This window comes from Malus domestica, chromosome 09 (genome assembly GCF_042453785.1).
Source record: "Malus domestica chromosome 09, GDT2T_hap1".
Lineage (NCBI taxonomy): Eukaryota > Viridiplantae > Streptophyta > Magnoliopsida > Rosales > Rosaceae > Malus > Malus domestica.
The window spans coordinates 1,220,954-1,239,135 of NC_091669.1; the positions used below are offsets into that span (position 1 = coordinate 1,220,954).

Sequence of the window (18,182 nt, forward strand, 5' to 3'; positions counted from 1 at the left end):
TTTTTTTTTTAGACTTGTTGTGTGTGGAAATCATGATAGATATTGTTTTTGGATATCACTATATCTAAAGTGGTTCCATATTCAAATGTATGTGTTGATGCACAAAATCAGCAAGGACTTTGGTACAACAGAAATCCGACCGTGAATCTGCAAGAAAGTAAATAACACAAGATGTATCGTGGTTCACCCCAATGTTTGGGCTACGTCCACACTGATATTGTATTTCTCTGAGAGGGAGAGAGAGCCTCTGAATAGGAGAGTGAGGCTTCTAAGGGTGGGGGATCAGGCCTAAGAATTGGCCTCCTCCAAATTGTGAGGGTGAGGAGTTCTTTTTATAGAATAATGGCTCCTTACTTATTACATATTTGCCCATTCCTTTATTACATAATTACATTTAAGTCCTCCGAGTATTTATACGAGATCTAAATACGGAGGCCCTAAGTATGGTATAAACAGCATGCATTTATCCATTGGTATTTTCGATCCAAAAAAACCAAATCCATTGCATTTATGTATTTTACTTAAATATAGAAGTGAATGATGTGTTATCAATTTATTGTTGGTATGAACAAAGGAGTAGGATTCTCTCCTCTCAAAATCTCCTCCCCTCTTCTTTCATCCTCTCTCACCTTCTTCTTTTTCTTTCTATAAAGAAGTCGACACAAAATATTGGCGTGATTTAATCGTGGCCGTTCGAATAAGAGAGAATTGAAGGAAAGGGAAAATTGGAGGGAAAAGAATCCTACTCCATAAACAAGAGTGATGAAATGAAAATTGAAGGGAAAAGAATCCTACTCCATAAACAAGAGTGATGAAATTAGCTGTGGAGGGGAAGATCTTCCTCATTACTTAGTCTCAACAAATCTATAGCTACTCTCTTAAAGGAAAGCTTCCATCAAGAAAAAAAGACAGAAAAATAGTTTACCAACTTTTAGAAAGGTCCAAAAAAATGCCATGTGCATGCTTAATTTGAAACGAGTTCCTTGCTTTCCCGCTTTTTTTTGCAGAAAATAGTTTAAATCAGAATCTGAAAAATAGATACATTGGATTCGGAATTCATTAATTTTTATATAAAGTTGTATTACACAAAAGGATTCGGAATTCATTAATTTGTATATAAAGTTGTATTACACAAAAGCCTTTTTGGAAAGGAGTGCTATATATATGTGTGCAGATAAGGGAAGTGGAATCACAAGTCAAATACTTTTGATTAGAAAAGATAGAGAACAAAAAAATATGGTTGGCTTAGCCCCTATTTTATTTGCTCTCTTGCTAGGACTACCAATATTTGCTTATATTCTTGTGCAAATATTCTTTGTAGCACTACATGATCATAAAAACCCCGCTAAAAACTTGCCTCCTGGAAGCATGGGATGGCCCTTGTTTGGAGAGACCCTTGGCTTCCTTAAACCTCATTGTTCCAACACCCTCGGAAGCTTCTTGCAACAACATTGCTCTAGGTGATCCATCGTTAATTTAAGGGATTCTGAAATATTCAGTTTTTAGTATGTCGTCTATATCTAATCGTTATGCTGTTGATATTTGATTTTGATCAGTGAAACAATTAGGATTTGATTTCTGACTATTTAGCCAATTTTTTCTTAATTTAATTACAACGTTCATTTCATTAAATATTATTCCACTACTTCAATTAATTTGACGCATATGGTTTGGATATATGTGCAGATATGGGAAGGTTTTTAAATCGAATCTATTTGGTTCACCAACCATAGTTTCATGCGACCTTGAGCTCAACGCGTTTATTCTCCAGAACGAAGAGAAGCTTTTCCAAGCCAGCTACCCCAAGCCCATCCATGGCATTCTTGGAAAGCATTCTTTGCTCACTGTCACCGGCGAGCTTCATAGAAAGCTTAGAAACATTGGTGTCAGCTTCATTGCCACCTCTAAGTCCTCGCCGGATTTCCTCCATTGGGTTCAGAAGCTGTCTATCTCAATGATGGAGTCGTGGAATGGCTGCGAACAAGTCTTCTTCTACAAACAAACTAAAGCGGTACGTATATAGACTAGTACTCTCTCATTTACCCTAATCTTTTTCTTCGATCTTCTTCTTCTTCTTCTAGTACACTCTTCTTATATACTTTACGAAATTTTCTGGTTTGACAAATTAACAGTTTACACTCCGTCTAATGGTGAACCACCTTCTGAGCGTTAAACCGGATGAGCCGCTAGCCTCGAGAATATTACAAGACTTTGAAACCTACATGACGGGCTTTGTGTCTTTGCCGTTAAACATTCTGGGAACCGCTTATGCCAGGGCTGTGAAGGTAATATTATATGTGTATAAATTTAGAGTAATAATATTATCAGGCTTTCGTTGTCAGACTATGAATTTAGACTATAATCCTGTCAGACTATGAATTTAGACTATAATCCGACAAGAATTAATTAATAAGCATGATCAACAATGAGGGGTATTAGCATTTCGTATCATCTATATATAATATCATCTCTTTTCTTCAGGCTAGAGCAAGGCTTTCTTTCTCTGTTAAAGAGATTATGACAGAAAGAAGAAAATGGAAAGCTAGTGGGCAGCTCAGAGGAGGAGAAGAAGACTTCTTAGACGTGATACTGTCGAAACAGAGTCTAACGGACGAAGAAATAGTGAGCATTGTGTTGGATATAATGCTCGGAGGCTACGAGACAACAGCGACCCTTATGTCATTGATTGTCTACTTTCTCGGCCATGCGCCAATTGCTTTTCACAAATTAAAGGTAAACCATAGCCGGCCCCTCCTTCTATAATTCTCTCCTTTTGTTTTCACAGAAATTTGTATGGTATGGAGAACACAAATCACGTGATGCTCTATTTTATTTGTCAAAATAGGCGTTAACAATAAATTTGATATGTCTTTTGACAAAAAAAAAAGAGTTGATATGTCTTATTTTTAAAGTTTATTAATAAAAAACAAAATTTACGACTATAATTTGAGTAAAATGGTAACGTCAAGTGACCGTTTTCCTCTCTTTTTTTCTCGCTAGCTAGTATACATGCATAAATCACTGTACGCCTAACATATGGCTCTTTTTTTGTTAAAAATCTATGCAGGAAGAACACCAAACGATAAGGGAAAACAAAAAGGATGGGGAATTGTTAAATTGGGAAGATTACAAGAAAATGGATTTTACTGACTATGTACGTAATTATAACTTATTTTTATTATCTTTAAAAGTTAGATGTGCTAATTAACTAACGTATACATGGACACATATAAAATTTGATGAAATGATCTATGCAGGTTATATATGAAGGTATGAGGTGTGGGAATGTAGTCAAATTTGTGCACAGGAAAGCTCTTGTAGACGTCAAATTTAAAGGTTAATTAGTCTTAATTTTTATTGCTTAATTAATCCCATGACATCATTATTAATGAATTCTCGTAACTTACATGATCGACGGCTTTGATTAAAATTGCTGCAGAATTCCTGATACCATCTGGATGGAAGGTTCTTCCAATTTTTACGGGGGCGCATATGGATCCAGATCTTCATGAGAATCCCACAGAGTTTGATCCTTGGAGATGGATTGTATGTAGCTTCTAATTCTGTTTTTAAATATGAAATTTCCATCTACCGGAAATGTAAAATGGGATGTAAATATGGTTTTTGTATCTCAAATTTGCATTTTTCCATTGGAGATGCTCTAAGAAAAAACACTCTACTCTAGCAAACTCGGCTAAGTCTAGATCCGCAAATCTTCACAATACTTGGGATGTATTTGATGACTTATATGCAGAATAATTTTAAAGAAATGAGCAAAAAGGTGACAGTGTTTGGTGGTGGATCAAGGCTTTGTCCGGGAGCTGAACTCGCTAAAGTAGTCATTTCATTCTTCCTTCATCATCTTATCCTTAGTTATAGGTAATTAAATCTTATTTCAGTTTAATTATATAATTCCAAACTTCCAGTTAATTAATATTTGATATTCAATTTTTACTGCATGAACCAGATGGAAAACAAAATCAGATGATTGCCCACTTGCTTACCCTTACGTGCAATTTCGGAGAGGTTTGTTATTAGAAATTGAACCAGCTGCTTCAGATCAACAAGAAAAGGAAAACAAATCGATATAATTCTGTAGAAAATGTGACGGCCAAAAAAGGCTGTGACTGATCGAGTTGTATTAGGTTGTGAAAAATCTTTTTATGTATTTTCTTACAATATTGAATTGGAATGTAGTTTAATTTTCTTTTGTATTTTACATGTAATTATACTCTGGTGTTCTATCTGTTTATGACATATTAGTTCTTAATTCCTAGGCAATCAATAATCACCCCGTTATGTTATCGAGTCAATCATTATGCCTCAGAAATGATATCAACTAATGATGTAGTTTTACGAATTCGTAAGGGGGACCACAAATCAACAAGGCTCCTCACTTAATTTACAAGATGGGGGAGAAACGTGTATCGTACGTAGTCTTACGATTTCATAACTAATAATGTTATGTAATTAAAATAAAAATGATAAATTCAAAAAAATTAGCTCAATGACTTTACATACACATATTTAATAAGAATATATAATGTAATAAAACTAATAATATATGAAATCAGAATCATAGAAATAAAACATACATATAAGTTTGTTCTTGAAGTGCATGAAAGTAAAGAGAAGTCCCTCTTTTGGATTGCTTGTGACTAGAGTTTTTTTTGGATGAATTATGACTAGCACTTACACTCAATTGCTATGTCTGTCGGCATCATCGATTAGTGGCACGCTCGCGCACACATTTTTTTTTTTTCAAGCCCTTCTCTTGGCACTGGGAGCAAAGACATATTCGGGCAAATACTTTGAGTTTATGAAGATTTTAAGATGGACTTACTATGTGCCAGCGTACTCAAATATATATATATATATATATATATATGTATATGTATATGTATATGTATATATGTATCTATTTTTGTATATGTATATATGTATCTATTTTTGTAAAGTTCATAACTAATTGTCTTTATTTGATAGCCAAAACTCTCTTCTGATATTTATATATAGTTCATATTCAGTAGGTTTCAAAGAAAATAGTAGAGACAGATAATATTTGGATTTGAAATTAAATATAAAAGGACAACACAGATTACCCTGTTTTAATTCCCACTTCATTTTCAGAAAAATAGTTAAATAAAGATCTGGAAAACAGATACTATTGGATTTGGGCACTAATTAATATGGTTTTAAATTATAAGACACAGGGCCTGAGTGAAATGAAGGTACTGCTATATATATGTGTGTGTGTGTGTTTGTGTGTCTGTGAAAGAGGGCGGACTCACAAGTCAAACAATATGGTTGTGCTATCCCCAATTTCATTACTTTCTCTCTTGCTAGGAATAGGATTACTTATATTTTCTTATATTCTTCTCAAAATCTTTGCAGCACATGAAAATCCAGCTAATAACTTACCTCTTGGAAGCATGGGATGGCCCTTGCTTGGGGAGACCCTTGGCTTCCTTAAGCCTCATTCTTCGAACTCTGTCGGAACCTTCTTGCAACAACATTGCTCTAGGTGATCATCAATTAGGGAAAGTTTTAGCGATGCCCCCTGAACATAATAGTTGACTATTTCGATTTGTCTCGTGAACTTTCAATTTGGTTATGAGGCTCTCTAATCTGTTAAAGCGTGCCAATTTGTACGTTATCTTTATATATGTCAATTTCCCATCAAGTCGTGAGGGTTGTCCTTTTCGATCCAAATGAGGAAAACTAACAGAAAACGTGATAAATTTGGCATTTGGGGGAAAATTGGCACGCTCTAGAACAAATTAGAATGTCATAAGTTCAAGGGCATTGCTAAAAGTTCCTTTCGTTCATTTATGTACAACTAATGCGTTTGGTTAATATAAACGATGAACTTTGTCAGTTGCCTATATATATGTAGTTTCACTGATCATATGATCTACCCTCTTGGATATTTTTGCAGATATGGGAAGGTTTTCAAATCGCATCTATTTGGTTCACCAACCATAGTTTCCTGTGACCTTGAGCTCAACATGTTCATTCTTCAGAACGAGGACAAACTATTCCAAGCCAGCTACCCCAAATCCATTCACGGCATTGTTGGAAAACATTCGTTACTCACCATCTCCGGCAACCTTCATAGAAAGTTAAGAAGTATTGCTGTCAGCTTCATCTCTGTGTCCAAGTCGTCCCCTGATTTCCTTGACTTGGTTCAGAAGCTGTCAATCTCAATGATGGAGTCATGGAATGGCTGCAAACAAGTCTCCTTCTTTGAACAAGCTAAAGCTGTATGTGCGAGTAACTACAAGAGAAAACATTATCAATAGTCTCTGACATCAGTGGCACACGATGAGGTGTCACTCATCGTGTGCCACTGATAATCATGTACCGATGTACATTGATTATTAGGCATTGATAATACTTATAATTAGCCGCCTCATCCTGTGTCACCAAAAGTCCGTGGCTATTTGTGATTTTTTCTTGCAACACGCTCATTAACCTAATTCTTTTTCTTTCCCTCTTTAGATAATATACATTTTCAAGTTTGATATAATCTCTGCCTGCCTGCCTTTTGTGTTTCGACAAACAGTTTTCGCTCGGTCTTATGGTGAAGAACCTTCTGAGTGTTAAACCAGAAGAGCCTTTAGCCTCAAGGATTTTAGAAGACTTTGAAACCTTCATGACAGGATTTGTTTCTCTCCCATTTAATATTCCTGGAACCGCTTATGCCAAGGCTGTCAAGGTAATTACAAAACGTGTGTATATATATATATATATTACATATTTTGTCTATACATATATAGGATGTTCTTCTGTCAAATTTACGTTGCAGACTTATTTTGTCATACCGTGAATTTAAATCATGAATTCAAAAGAAAACAAAAATGATCGAGGGTTTAGATTCGTAAATTGACAACATAAACATCTCATGCTATGTACTCTAATTAATTAATTAAAGGTGGATGGCACTAAGATCTTCATATCATGCACCTCTTCTATTCAGGCTAGAGCAAGGCTTTCTTCCACTGTTAGAGAGATCATGGAAGAGAGAAGAAAAGGGAACATCAGTAGCAATGGAGGGCTGCTTAGAGAAAGAGAAGAAGAAGACTTCTTAAACGTTATACTGTCGAAACAAAACCTAACCAACGAAGAAATAGTGAGCATTGTATTGGATATCATGCTAGGAGGCTACGAGACTACCGCTACTCTTATGTCGTTGATTGTCTACTTTCTTGGCCATGCGCCACTTGCTTTCCACAAATTAAAGGTAACTGTAACCCTATCTCTAATACTCTACCTCTCTACTTGCATATATACCTTTCTTAGCCATGCGCCCTAACATTTCTTGTCCGAAATCTCTGCAGGAAGAACACCAAACGATAAGGGAAAATAAAAGGGATGGAGAGTTCTTAACTTGGGAAGATTACAAGAAAATGAACTTTACCAACTATGTAAGTACATCATATATAATTTTTTCAAGTCATGATATATTCTGCCGTCAGCTAGTTATGATTAATTACTTAATTAAATATGGATATGTGAACAAATCAAGGGTTTATGATATGCAGGTTATATATGAAGCTATGAGATGTGGGAATGTAGTAAAATTTGTGCACAGGAAAGCTCTCGTAGACATCAAATTAGAAGGTTATTTAGGCTTCCTATTGCTTAATTAATCCCATATAACATCATTATTAATGTATTGTGTTAATAAACAGATTGTGGCGCAGAATTCGTCATACCATCAGGATGGAAGGTTCTTCCAATCTTCACCGGGGCGCATTTGGATCCCGATCTTCATGAGAATGCAACAGAGTTTGATCCTTGGAGATGGACTGTATGTTTTGTGTGTAGTATATAGATTCTTCTGATATATAATGAACATATATAATGTATATGGCATGCACATAATATGCAGGACAATTATAAAGAAATGAACAAAAAGATTATAGCGTTTGGTGGTGGAGTAAAGCTTTGTCCGGGATCTGAAGTTGCAAAAGTAGTGATTGCATTCTTCCTTCATCATCTTGTCCTTAGTTATAGGTAATTACTTACTTATTAATTACTCAAGTTAATTAATTGTGTTAATATAATTTCCTAATCAATCCATATATTTTTAACTAATTCCAATTAATATTTGAGATTCAATTTCTCTACTGCATGAATTACCAGATGGAAAACAAAACCAGATGAATGCCCACTTGCTTACCCTTATGTGCAATTCAGGAGAGGTTTGCTGTTAGAGATTGAACCAGCTGCTGCAGCTTATCAAATCCATTAGGGTTTCATTGACTTTGAGAAGAAAATGATCATATGGTATAAAATGATCATTTTCTTTTGAAGGATATAATTATGTAATTTCATTTGATAATCAATAAGAATTAAGGAAAACTAATGAAAATAGCTTGAAAACTTTGAGTTTTAATGATAAGAACAAAATAAAGGGTAAAGTGAATAGTATTAGGTTTGACTTTTTAGTGTAAAAATGTGATTTTTCGTTAAAATAAACAGTACTGCGAGCTTTTCGTTAAAACTCCCTAAGAATTAAAGTTTTTTTTTTTCATTGGGTACAAATTTAATATACATTACACAAGTGATGTACACATTTTGCATAATTCTTTCATCTATATATATAAAGGAAGCACACCAAAATGATTAAGCTTTCACTATTCTCAAAATACCCCTTCCCAATTAGGATTCTAAAATAAAACAATTTAATTTAAAAAATTCCAAATAAAGAATAAAGAATAAGATGTAAAAGATCAAATTGCCACACACACGCAATTTTAACATAATACTAAAGGAAGATGGTGGTAACTGCTTTAGTACAAATAAAATGTTATGTATATTGACCAAAATATAATGTCAATGTATGGCCAGTAAATATTGTACGATAGGTCTTAGTTTAGTGGTATTTTATTTCCAATGTGGAAAAAGACATCTGAATTCCCTTCCCTTAATGGAAAAGATATCTAAAGGATCGTTATGAAGTTACTGAATATTCAAGGAGAAGAATGCTATGACGCTAGAGGCACGACTAGGTGAGGATCGGTAGCGTGGTCCTAATCTTTCCCTGTTTCAATTTATTTATTATTTATTGCTTTTATTTATTTATTGATTTTTTTCGTTTGGTTTTTTCTTCATGTTACTTTATTTGAGTAATTACTGGTAAATTCAATATCTTCAAATTTAAATTTTATAGTGATTTCAAGTTTTTAAACATGAATTATAATAGATTTTGCACAAAAAATATATTTGAAGAACATGAAAATGATAGTTTGTTGTTACAACGTCTATGTATATTGACCAAAGTATAATGTCTATGCATAGCCAGTAAATATTTTACGTTACATCTTAATTTAGTGGTATTTTTCTTTCCAATGTGGAAAAGATATCTAAGTTCCACTCCCTTAATGGTAAATTGAAGCAAAGAGCATGAAATATTTTAATGGGCGTTACATATGTTATTTTAGAAATACTTTCAAAAAATTAAAAACGCTTTTAAAGAAACATGTTCATGATTTTGTTTTGTGTTCTCTATTTTGTAAACTGCATTTTCTTTTGCCTTGCCAAATGCCATTTCAAAATGTAGAGTAGTATCTCACACAAGGTAGTGTCATGCTAATCATTATTATTTTTTGGCTGTTAGATTCATTCATCTTTTGGTTCATCATTCATCAATGAAAATTACAATACAAATGCCTTTTTAAACTAATATAAACTGCAAAAGAATTCCAACTGGAAAGGATAGGCACGCAATTGGTTGAAATATTTTTTTTATCAAATTTTCAATTAATTATATTATTACACTTATTATACCGATGTGTATTTCTGGCACATGTCGTGGACTGGCTAACGACATGTGGCCTAATGGGCTACCGTGAAGTATCCTCTGCTGGGCGGCATCACGAAAAAGGCCCAAAATTTATCACAACTTGCCGGACAAGTCTACCCCCACCTCACTCTCTCTCTCGTTTCGTGCCAATTTGCAGTCCCAGTTCTTCTCCCACATAAACCCTTCGGATTCGAACACCCAGTTTTCTTCCCCAAATCGATTTACTTCTCTGCAGATCAAGCATTCAGCACCCGAGCGCATACAAGTAAGCAAAATTTTAAGTGTAGGGTTTATATTTTTGGTAAATTGTTACCCTTTTATTTTTCTGTATATCGAAGAAGATTAGAGCTTTTTTTAAAATTCATGTGTTATTTAATCGAGCGAAGAAGATCTGATTCTGTGAGGTATGTTTTGATGTGGGTGTGATGCTTGAAGGGGAGGTTTGTTGAAAAAGTTTAGGGATTGTGTTTGTGATGTTGCCTGCAATCTGTTTGATTAAATCCGCGAGAGAAAGTATTATGATTTATTAGTTTGTGAATCGTAAAGGCGTTTTTTGGTTTGATTCTGCATTTGGGTAGGATTTGATTGTGAAAATTATGGGCTTTCTGTGATTTTATGAGTTGTTTGTTGGTCATTATCTTATGGTGTTGGTCCATGTACTACATAGATTTGGTTCTCAATAGTTCAGAAAGTTAGGTATTGGGTTGTTCTAGAATCATAACATTGTATTAGACGCGTTTCTGTAGCCTTTTTTCTCTCTTTGGATCATATCGTTACGTAGTTAATGCAAGAGCTTTTCTGGAATTAGAGTCCTTTTTTTTTTTGGCCTTATTGTCTTGTGTTAAATTCTAAGTTCTGGTAACGCGTTCTATGTATATACTTTTTTCCATGAAATAGTTTGTGACTGGCTTTAGGGTTTGGAAGAACAGTTCTTTACTAAATTATATGGGTAAATACATGATAAGGAGAATTATAGAAACCAAAATTGTAGGGTGGTTTTAGAGTGAATTTTGATGTGGATATTGATTTTGCAGGTGTGATTGAAAAATAAAACAAAAGATGTCTCAGGTAGCGGCAGATGTTCCCAAGGGTGGGTTCAGTTTTGATCTTTGTCGAAGAAACGATATGCTTGCAAAGAATGGAGTTCAGCAGCCATCTTATAGGAAGACGGGAACCACCATTGTTGGTTTGATTTTTAAGGTACAACTGCTTTCCACTGTTTAATTAGAAATTGTGCCACTCAAATATAGGTTAAATTTTGATGATTCCTTTCTAATTCATTCTTCAGGATGGTGTCATTCTTGGAGCTGATACAAGGGCAACTGAAGGACCCATTGTGTGTGATAAGAACTGTGAAAAGATCCATTATATGGCACCCAATATCTATTGCTGCGGAGCTGGAACTGCTGCTGATACAGAGGCTGTAACAGGTAAGTCAGGATTGTTGTTTACATTGGTAATGCTTGTGGCTGTCTGTGTAGTAGCAGCTCATTTTGGTGCTCTGTTGAATGTGCATCGCTAGATATGGTGAGCTCACAGCTGCAACTGCATCGCTACCATACTGGTCGTGAATCTCGGGTTGTGACAGCCTTGACCTTGCTCAAGAAACACCTTTTCAAGTACAATGTTATCACTTCTCAGTTTAGAAATTGCGGGACTAACTTATATTCCTCAAATTTAAGCACAGTTTGATTTTAACTCCCATCTTTATTATCCAGTTACCAAGGTCATGTGTCAGCTGCTTTGGTGCTCGGGGGTGTTGATGTCACTGGACCCCATCTGCATACTGTAAGTTATTTCTTGTTTCAGACTTTTAGATGTGACAATGGTTCCCTTTTTGGGATTGCATAATGATATGATGCCAACTCCAATGCTTCAAATTGCAGATATATCCCCATGGATCAACTGACACACTGCCATTTGCTACAATGGGTTCTGGTTCTCTTGCCGCGATGGCCATGTTTGAGTCCAAGTACAAAGAAGGCATGACTGTAAGTTAGCATCATACAACAACAACAACAACAAAGCCTTTTCCCACTAAGTGGGGTCGGCTATATGAATCCTAGAACGCCATTGCGCTCGGTTTTGTGTCATGTCCTCCGTTAGATCCAAGTACTCTAAGTCTTTTCTTAGAGTCTCTTCCAAAGTTTTCCTAGGTCTTCCTCTACCCCTTTGGCCCTGAACCTCTGTCCCGTAGTCACATCTTCGAACCGGAGCGTCAGTCGGCCTTCTTTGCACATGTCCAAATCATCGGAGCCGATTTTCTCTCATCTTTCCTACAATTTCGGCTACTCCTACTTTACCTCGGATATCCTCATTCCCAATCTTATCCTTTCTCGTGTGCCCACACATCCCACGAAGCATCCTCATCTCCGCTACACCCATTTTGTGTACGTGTTGATGCTTCACCGCCCAACATTCTGTGCCATACAACATCGCTGGCCTTATTGCCGTCCTATAAAATTTTCCCTTGAGCTTCAGTGGCCTACGACGGTCACACAACACGCCGGATGCACTCTTACACTTCATCCATCCAGCTCGTATTCTATGGTTGAGATCTCCATCTAATTCTCCGTTCTCTTGCAAGATAGATCCTAGGTAGCGAAAACGGTCGCTTTTTGTGATCTTCGCTAGATTGCTCCGGTTAAGTTAGCATCATACGAATTGAAATTTATCTTCATTGAATGGTACTATCCGTGGATACAGATACTTGACTACCTTCATTCGTATTCGATTATACAATTAGTAGTGAGTCAGTGACATCCCCATTTGAATTTCTGGTTAATGTTTTTACTTTGATGCAGAGGGATGAAGGCATAAAGCTTGTAACTGAAGCAATATGCTCTGGAATTTTCAATGACTTGGGAAGTGGAAGCAATGTTGATGTTTGTGTAATAACTAAGGTTTGTTGCTTCTCATCACATTTCACCATTTTCAAAGGGAAAAGCAGAGGGTATAAATTTCGTATTATTTGTGCATTTTTGTTGGCTCAGGGACACAAGGAATACTTGAGGAACCACTTGGTGCCGACCCCTCGTACCTATGTCAGTGCCGAAGGCTATAAGTTTACCAAGAAGACCGGTAAGAAACACACTTCTTTCACTTGGCTTTCTAATCATTCAACCACAAATTGACGCTCAGCCTTACGCCATGCTTGTCTTGCATATCATAAACTTAGGCATCATTCATCTTTTCTGTCATATATGAAAAATTCATGCCTCTCCATGAGCAGTGCACGCATGTACAGATAACTAGGTTTAGTCAAAACTGCAAATCAAGTGAGTGAAACGTTTTCTGAATCTGTTGTGTTTTCTTTTGTTGCAGAGGTTCTCTTCACAAAGATCACTCCGTTGACTAAGAAGGCGGAAGTGATTGAAGGAGGCGATGCAATGGAAGAGTGAAACCACCACTTCACAAGGATCGTGCGATTGTTCATGTCGTAATTCAGTTTCCAGTGTAAAACCTCAGCGACTTCATCCCAACTTGTTATGTTTTTCCCCATCCATTGGGATTGATCTCAAAATACATCGCAATCACTTTTGTGAACTTGTTAAGAATTATTAGCGTTATCCAGACTTTAAGGTTGGTCTTCAACAGACGTTATAACTTTCCGTATTTTGCAAATTATTAGATAACGTGCTTTTGGCTGAATCTTTGAGGATAAGAATGCTAGCAATCTTTTCGTTTGGATCTTACTTGTTCTACATTATCATCTCTTTTTACGACCCTACAAGGCTTCTCGATAATCCGAACTGATAAAAAAGCCGGTATGGGAGGGTATCACCGGTCATATAATTAGGACTCATAGTGTCTTCTACGATCTTTTAACTCGACATAAAACGACACAAAAATAACAGATTTTGAATTAAATCGTTGATGAGTTGGATTTTTTTGTTGAGTTATTTGTGAAAAATTCCCTAAAGAGTCAGGTCGTTATCGAGTTACTTGTTAAAAACCTGGTAATATATCGTTTGCCAGAGTTAGACATTAGGTATGATAATTTCTTGCATGACACGTTACAATTTAAGAATCAGGTCATTATAGCATCAACTATTGAGAAATCGTTAAGATAATAAGTTTGATACGACATGATCCATTAAAATAACTAGTATGATACAAAAACGATACGAATACGATAAACACGACCTGGTCGGGCTTAAGAATACTACAATAAGTCAACTTATTAATTAATTAAGAATCTAGTCATTTGAGGTATATCCAATTTCTTACGAATCCAGATGTCGGTGATTTAGTAGAAACTTATTAATAAAATAATAAATAACAAATAAAAATAATAGAGAAGAGAACAAAACAGTAATACCGAACCAGCAAAAAGGCAAAGACAGCGAGGAGAAGAGAACTGTCCCCCTCCTTCTTCCCCGTTCTCCCTCCGATACGACGTCGCACTAAACCATGTCTTACGACTACCTCTTCAAGTACATCATCATTGGCGACACAGGTCTCAATTCCTCCAACCCATAGCATTCTGATTTTTCCTGATTTTTTTTGTTTGTTTTGTTTGAGAATTGAGGTTTTAGAGCAATTGGATTTTGGGTTTTTGGTTTGGATTTGTAGGTGTCGGAAAATCTTGCTTGCTGTTGCAATTCACGGATAAGAGGTTCCAGCCTGTGCATGATCTTACCATCGGTGTCGAGTTCGGAGCTCGAATGGTCACCATCGATGGTCGTCCTATCAAGCTCCAGATTTGGGACACCGTAAGTTACATGTACTTCCCTTCTTGTTTTCTGTTTGGCTACTGAGAAAATAGAGTTTTCGTGGTGAATTGGGTTTATGGTTTTGTACCAATCTGAATTTGCCGTTCTGTAAATTTTACTTGTACGTGCCTGTAACTTGACGACAACATATCGAAGTTTTAGAATTTTCGATTGACCCGGTCTTATTCGGGTTTGCAATGATGAAAAAGTTTCATCTTCTTACTGCTAAAGGTAGACATGGCGCAAAACCAAGCGTTCAAGATTTATACAGCCAACCCCACTTAGTGGGATAAAGATTGGTTGTTGTTGCTGTTGTTTGTGGCTTGTTGGGTAGGCATAAGACTGATTCTTTATGTATGCTATTGGTATTTAGTTTTCTTTTGCGCATTGTGTTGGTTTTAGTATCTTATGAGATTGTATATGCTAAGACGCCTTCGAGAGGTTGCACCTTATGTATTTAATTCCAGTATTCGTTGCTGTTTCTTATGAGTACTGTGAATATTCTTTAACTTCTTAAGCAAGGATCGTCGGTTTTACATTTCAGGCTGGGCAAGAATCTTTCAGATCGATCACTAGGTCTTACTACAGAGGAGCAGCCGGAGCGCTTCTGGTCTATGACATAACCAGGTGGGTGGGTGTGCGTTTTGTCTGTTTTTCAACTTTGTGTAGCTCTGTTTGTGTCTGGTCCGAGTGGATATTACGTCGAAGATGCACATGAATCACATACTGAACTTACAATTCTTCTGAGATATATGCCTAATATGTTGCATTGCATTGCATCTCTCTATTTAACATTCTGCGTAAATCTCTGCAGTTTTCATTTTATTTTAGGCTTCATGTTGCGAAAATTAAAAAGGGGCTACTGTACACGTCTTGTGGTATATATTTGCAAGTTTTTCCAATTGACAAATCCTTGTAAATGCTCTTTTGGCCCCAGTATTCCTCCTTTTTATGGAAGGGATTGGCATTTTTATAGCCGTTGTATCCGGTTCTGATTAACGGAGCCCTACTGAGGTATATGTCTGTTTTCCTCAATTCAACCGGAGATAGGAAGTGATTAAAGTTATTTTGTTTCCCAGGAGGGAGACATTTAATCATCTTGCGAGCTGGCTGGAGGATGCCCGGCAGAATGCAAATCCTAACATGACGATCATGCTCATAGGGAACAAGTGTGATCTGTCGCACCGAAGAGCTGTCAGCAAAGAGGAAGGAGAGCAATTTGCAAAGGAGAATGGGCTTTTATTCTTGGAGGCATCTGCAAGGACGGCACAAAACGTCGAGGAGGTGATGTTACTCAACCAGTTCAAACCCCTACTCTATTTCAATTTACAATGTTTAAACTCATTGAGTAACATACTTTTCAGGCCTTCATAAAGACTGCCGCAAAGATTCTTCAGAATATTCAGGAAGGCGTATTCGACGTATCTAATGAGGTAAACGTTGAGTCATTTATTATGGGAAACGTTAGCTACTAGAATTGGGATGCAGCGCATGAACTTTCCTTTGAGTCTGCTTGAATTACTTGATCTCGTTAACCATAACTTACTGGATTATCGGATCGTATAAACTTCGACCTTGTAGCTTCTATCTGAAGAATGAAACTGAATGTTTTTGTGATGTTTGCAGTCATCTGGCATCAAGGTCGGATATGGCCGGCCCCAGGGTCAATCAGGCTCGGGCGGAACGGTTGCTCAGAGGGGCGGATGTTGCAGCTGATTAGAACAGAAATCGACTCTCTATTCTCTCCGTTTGCGCAAATCATCTGTGCTTTGGACATACTCTCTCAACGGTCATGCGGCTACTTTGTGCAAAACATTGAATGTATAGAGTTCTTGGATAGATTTCTGTTTCTTTTCAGGATTTCACCGTTTTAAATGCTGAAATATTTCTCAACAGTGTGATTTGTTTGACCAGTTAACAAAGCTCAATTGAAAAGTAATTAATCGGATAAGTAAATACAGATACAAGTATTTTTCGCACGGTTTCGACGATGATCCGGTCGAAACCAAATGGAGATGGCAGCTCCAAATGATGTCATGCGCTTTTACAGCTCTTCCGGTTGAGGTATGCCAATCCATGAGAATTTTGAGCACTAAGAACCACCAAATACCTGCAAACAGATCGCGAAATAACATAGAGTAGTCAAACAACAGATAACTTATACGGGCAACAGCAAGGAGTAAGTAACGGATCAAGAAATAACATACGGTAGACAACCAATAAAACGATGCTTACCGCTGACAGTACATCTCCAGAAAGACGAGGTTTGGTTATTGCAGCATTATTTGCAACAGGTTTCTTCTGTCGGAACCGGCGAATTACCTGATGTTCCGGTTGGCTATCAGAGAGATCCGGATTGCTCCCTGAATATTCTTCGACCCTTTGCCTCTGTTAGAGAAGATGAAACAGGTTCTGTAAAGGGACTTGTTATATAGTCTAGCTATGGAGAGGAAGGCAAAACGACGTCAATAGAAATTCGAGACAGCTGCACTAAAACATATTCCTCGCCTACTTTTTCTGTAAAGTGAACACTCTTCATAGAATACACGAAAACTACCTTCTTCAATCTTTCATCTATGGCACTCAAAGCACGGGACTTCTCAACTTTAGTGAGATAGAAATCACGCTCCTTCTTAGCAGCAGAAATTTCTAAAGCTAGTTTTTGCTCCCGAGTGGCTTTCTTGTAAGCTGCAATCAAACATTGCCGAATCAAGAAACAAGTAACAATAACGAAGCACAATGGCAGGAAGCAACAAAAACACATTCGTTAAGAGTCCGCACCAATCTCTTCGGTAAGATTATCCCACTTGAATTTACTCAAATACTTGATATTCCAAAGATCATAGTAGAAAGATGACCTCTTCTTCCCACCTAAACACAACCGAACAAGCAGGTGGAATAAATTTTGTATCGAAGAAATACAACCGGAATGCAATGCATCCATAAACACATGCTGCAACGAGTCAAATCCTCTAAGAAAAATACTTAATTTTACATAATTACCTATCTGTTCACCATTTAACATATTAGCAACTCTCTTAGCAACCCTTTTGTCAGAAAATTCAACCCACCTGCATTTGCAATATTTTACGACATACCCTTCCGAAAAGCCAAACTCTTTCGATAAGATTAACGATTTAATGCTTTTTAAGACGTACCCTTCTGAAAAATTTTGCCTCTGAAATTTACCAGCTTTGATTTGAACATGACCACAAGAATCTTGAGGTGCAAGATAAAGCCTTTGTATCTCTCCGTACTGGGAGAGCATCTGACGAAGCGTCGACGGATCCATGCGCGGCGGAATCCGACCCAAATAGCAAACCCCTCGCTGCTTCTCATCCTTCCCACCTTCCTTCATCGATTTCTTCCTTTTGTTCTCTCTCTCGATTTCCATTCCCAATGTACAGCCCCAACTTCAATTTGAAAGATCTGGAGCAGAGAGGCTGCAGTCGCACCAAGTTAGCAGGGGTACAACAGGACGACGACCAGGCAGGAAGAAATCGGGAGGAACGAGATGAGTGCGGGGCTTAGGGTTTAGGGAGGAAAGAGACGAGTGCGGGAGGGAAGGGATGAGTGCGGGGCTTATTTGTCCGTGTAAAAACGTAATAATGCAAACTTAACAGGGGTAAAACAGGAAGAACACATGAACAGTGTTT

At 36.9% G+C, this 18,182-nt stretch overlaps 5 protein-coding genes across 5 annotated transcripts; 4 read left to right on the forward strand and 1 right to left on the reverse strand.

The window, feature by feature from the left end:
• Positions 1-1,191: 1,191 nt before the first annotated feature.
• On the forward strand, positions 1,192-4,252 carry LOC103429004 (cytochrome P450 724B1-like). Its single transcript, XM_008367146.4, has 9 exons — positions 1,192-1,460; positions 1,687-2,011; positions 2,133-2,285; positions 2,482-2,733; positions 3,068-3,154; positions 3,258-3,336; positions 3,440-3,546; positions 3,755-3,879; positions 3,968-4,252. Exons 1-9 carry the CDS (start codon positions 1,237-1,239, stop codon positions 4,089-4,091), a joined length of 1,476 nt encoding a protein of 491 aa, XP_008365368.3. The 5' UTR covers positions 1,192-1,236; the 3' UTR covers positions 4,092-4,252.
• A 1,180-nt stretch (positions 4,253-5,432) lies between these two features.
• Positions 5,433-8,023, forward strand: LOC103442738 (cytochrome P450 724B1). The gene is made up of 8 exons (XM_070804619.1): positions 5,433-5,524; positions 5,939-6,263; positions 6,566-6,718; positions 6,980-7,243; positions 7,341-7,427; positions 7,545-7,568; positions 7,706-7,813; positions 7,895-8,023. The coding sequence occupies exons 1-8, from the start codon at positions 5,433-5,435 to the stop codon at positions 8,021-8,023; spliced, it is 1,182 nt and encodes a 393-aa protein (XP_070660720.1).
• Positions 8,024-9,848: 1,825 nt separating this feature from the next.
• Positions 9,849-13,462, forward strand: LOC103442193 (proteasome subunit beta type-7-B). The gene is made up of 9 exons (XM_029107681.2): positions 9,849-10,076; positions 10,846-11,011; positions 11,100-11,241; positions 11,334-11,430; positions 11,530-11,599; positions 11,698-11,802; positions 12,616-12,714; positions 12,805-12,892; positions 13,136-13,462. Exons 2-9 carry the CDS (start codon positions 10,871-10,873, stop codon positions 13,210-13,212), a joined length of 819 nt encoding a protein of 272 aa, XP_028963514.1. The 5' UTR covers positions 9,849-10,076; positions 10,846-10,870; the 3' UTR covers positions 13,213-13,462.
• A 568-nt stretch (positions 13,463-14,030) lies between these two features.
• Positions 14,031-16,465, forward strand: LOC103442194 (ras-related protein RABB1b). Its single transcript, XM_008380963.4, has 6 exons — positions 14,031-14,270; positions 14,387-14,526; positions 15,071-15,153; positions 15,606-15,810; positions 15,891-15,959; positions 16,153-16,465. The coding sequence occupies exons 1-6, from the start codon at positions 14,225-14,227 to the stop codon at positions 16,240-16,242; spliced, it is 633 nt and encodes a 210-aa protein (XP_008379185.3). The 5' UTR covers positions 14,031-14,224; the 3' UTR covers positions 16,243-16,465.
• Positions 16,387-18,114, reverse strand: LOC103442195 (pre-rRNA-processing protein esf2). Its single transcript, XM_008380964.4, has 6 exons — positions 17,685-18,114; positions 17,530-17,597; positions 17,308-17,397; positions 17,084-17,214; positions 16,762-16,914; positions 16,387-16,636 (listed from the first exon to the last, which is right to left on the reverse strand). The coding sequence occupies exons 1-6, from the start codon at positions 17,918-17,920 to the stop codon at positions 16,619-16,621; spliced, it is 696 nt and encodes a 231-aa protein (XP_008379186.3). The 5' UTR covers positions 17,921-18,114; the 3' UTR covers positions 16,387-16,618.
• Between the last annotated feature and the right edge of the window lie 68 nt (positions 18,115-18,182).

What these genes read in the sequence shown, in the direction of transcription:
- LOC103429004 (XM_008367146.4), top strand. Translation starts at nt 1,237, where the DNA reads ATGGTTGGCTTAGCCCCTATTTTATTTGCTCTCTTGCTAGGACTACCA. An exon ending in TTGCAACAACATTGCTCTAG is followed by an intron (nt 1,461 to 1,686) that starts GTGATCCATCGT and finishes ATATATGTGCAG; the next exon opens with ATATGGGAAGGTTTTTAAAT. An exon ending in CATCTTATCCTTAGTTATAG is followed by an intron (nt 3,880 to 3,967) that starts GTAATTAAATCT and finishes TGCATGAACCAG; the next exon opens with ATGGAAAACAAAATCAGATG.
- LOC103442738 (XM_070804619.1), top strand. Translation starts at nt 5,433, where the DNA reads ATGGGATGGCCCTTGCTTGGGGAGACCCTTGGCTTCCTTAAGCCTCAT. An exon ending in TCTTTGAACAAGCTAAAGCT is followed by an intron (nt 6,264 to 6,565) that starts GTATGTGCGAGT and finishes TTCGACAAACAG; the next exon opens with TTTTCGCTCGGTCTTATGGT. An exon ending in TATATGAAGCTATGAGATGT is followed by an intron (nt 7,569 to 7,705) that starts GGGAATGTAGTA and finishes GATTGTGGCGCA; the next exon opens with GAATTCGTCATACCATCAGG.
- LOC103442193 (XM_029107681.2), top strand. Translation starts at nt 10,871, where the DNA reads ATGTCTCAGGTAGCGGCAGATGTTCCCAAGGGTGGGTTCAGTTTTGAT. An exon ending in CTCAAGAAACACCTTTTCAA is followed by an intron (nt 11,431 to 11,529) that starts GTACAATGTTAT and finishes TTTATTATCCAG; the next exon opens with TTACCAAGGTCATGTGTCAG. An exon ending in TAAGTTTACCAAGAAGACCG is followed by an intron (nt 12,893 to 13,135) that starts GTAAGAAACACA and finishes CTTTTGTTGCAG; the next exon opens with AGGTTCTCTTCACAAAGATC.
- LOC103442194 (XM_008380963.4), top strand. Translation starts at nt 14,225, where the DNA reads ATGTCTTACGACTACCTCTTCAAGTACATCATCATTGGCGACACAG. An exon ending in CATCATCATTGGCGACACAG is followed by an intron (nt 14,271 to 14,386) that starts GTCTCAATTCCT and finishes TTGGATTTGTAG; the next exon opens with GTGTCGGAAAATCTTGCTTG. An exon ending in CGGCACAAAACGTCGAGGAG is followed by an intron (nt 15,811 to 15,890) that starts GTGATGTTACTC and finishes CATACTTTTCAG; the next exon opens with GCCTTCATAAAGACTGCCGC.
- LOC103442195 (XM_008380964.4), bottom strand. Translation starts at nt 17,920, where the DNA reads ATGGAAATCGAGAGAGAGAACAAAAGGAAGAAATCGATGAAGGAAGGT. An exon ending in TAATCTTACCGAAGAGATTG is followed by an intron (nt 17,215 to 17,307) that starts GTGCGGACTCTT and finishes GTTTGATTGCAG; the next exon opens with CTTACAAGAAAGCCACTCGG. An exon ending in TAGATGAAAGATTGAAGAAG is followed by an intron (nt 16,915 to 17,083) that starts GTAGTTTTCGTG and finishes CTTCTCTAACAG; the next exon opens with AGGCAAAGGGTCGAAGAATA.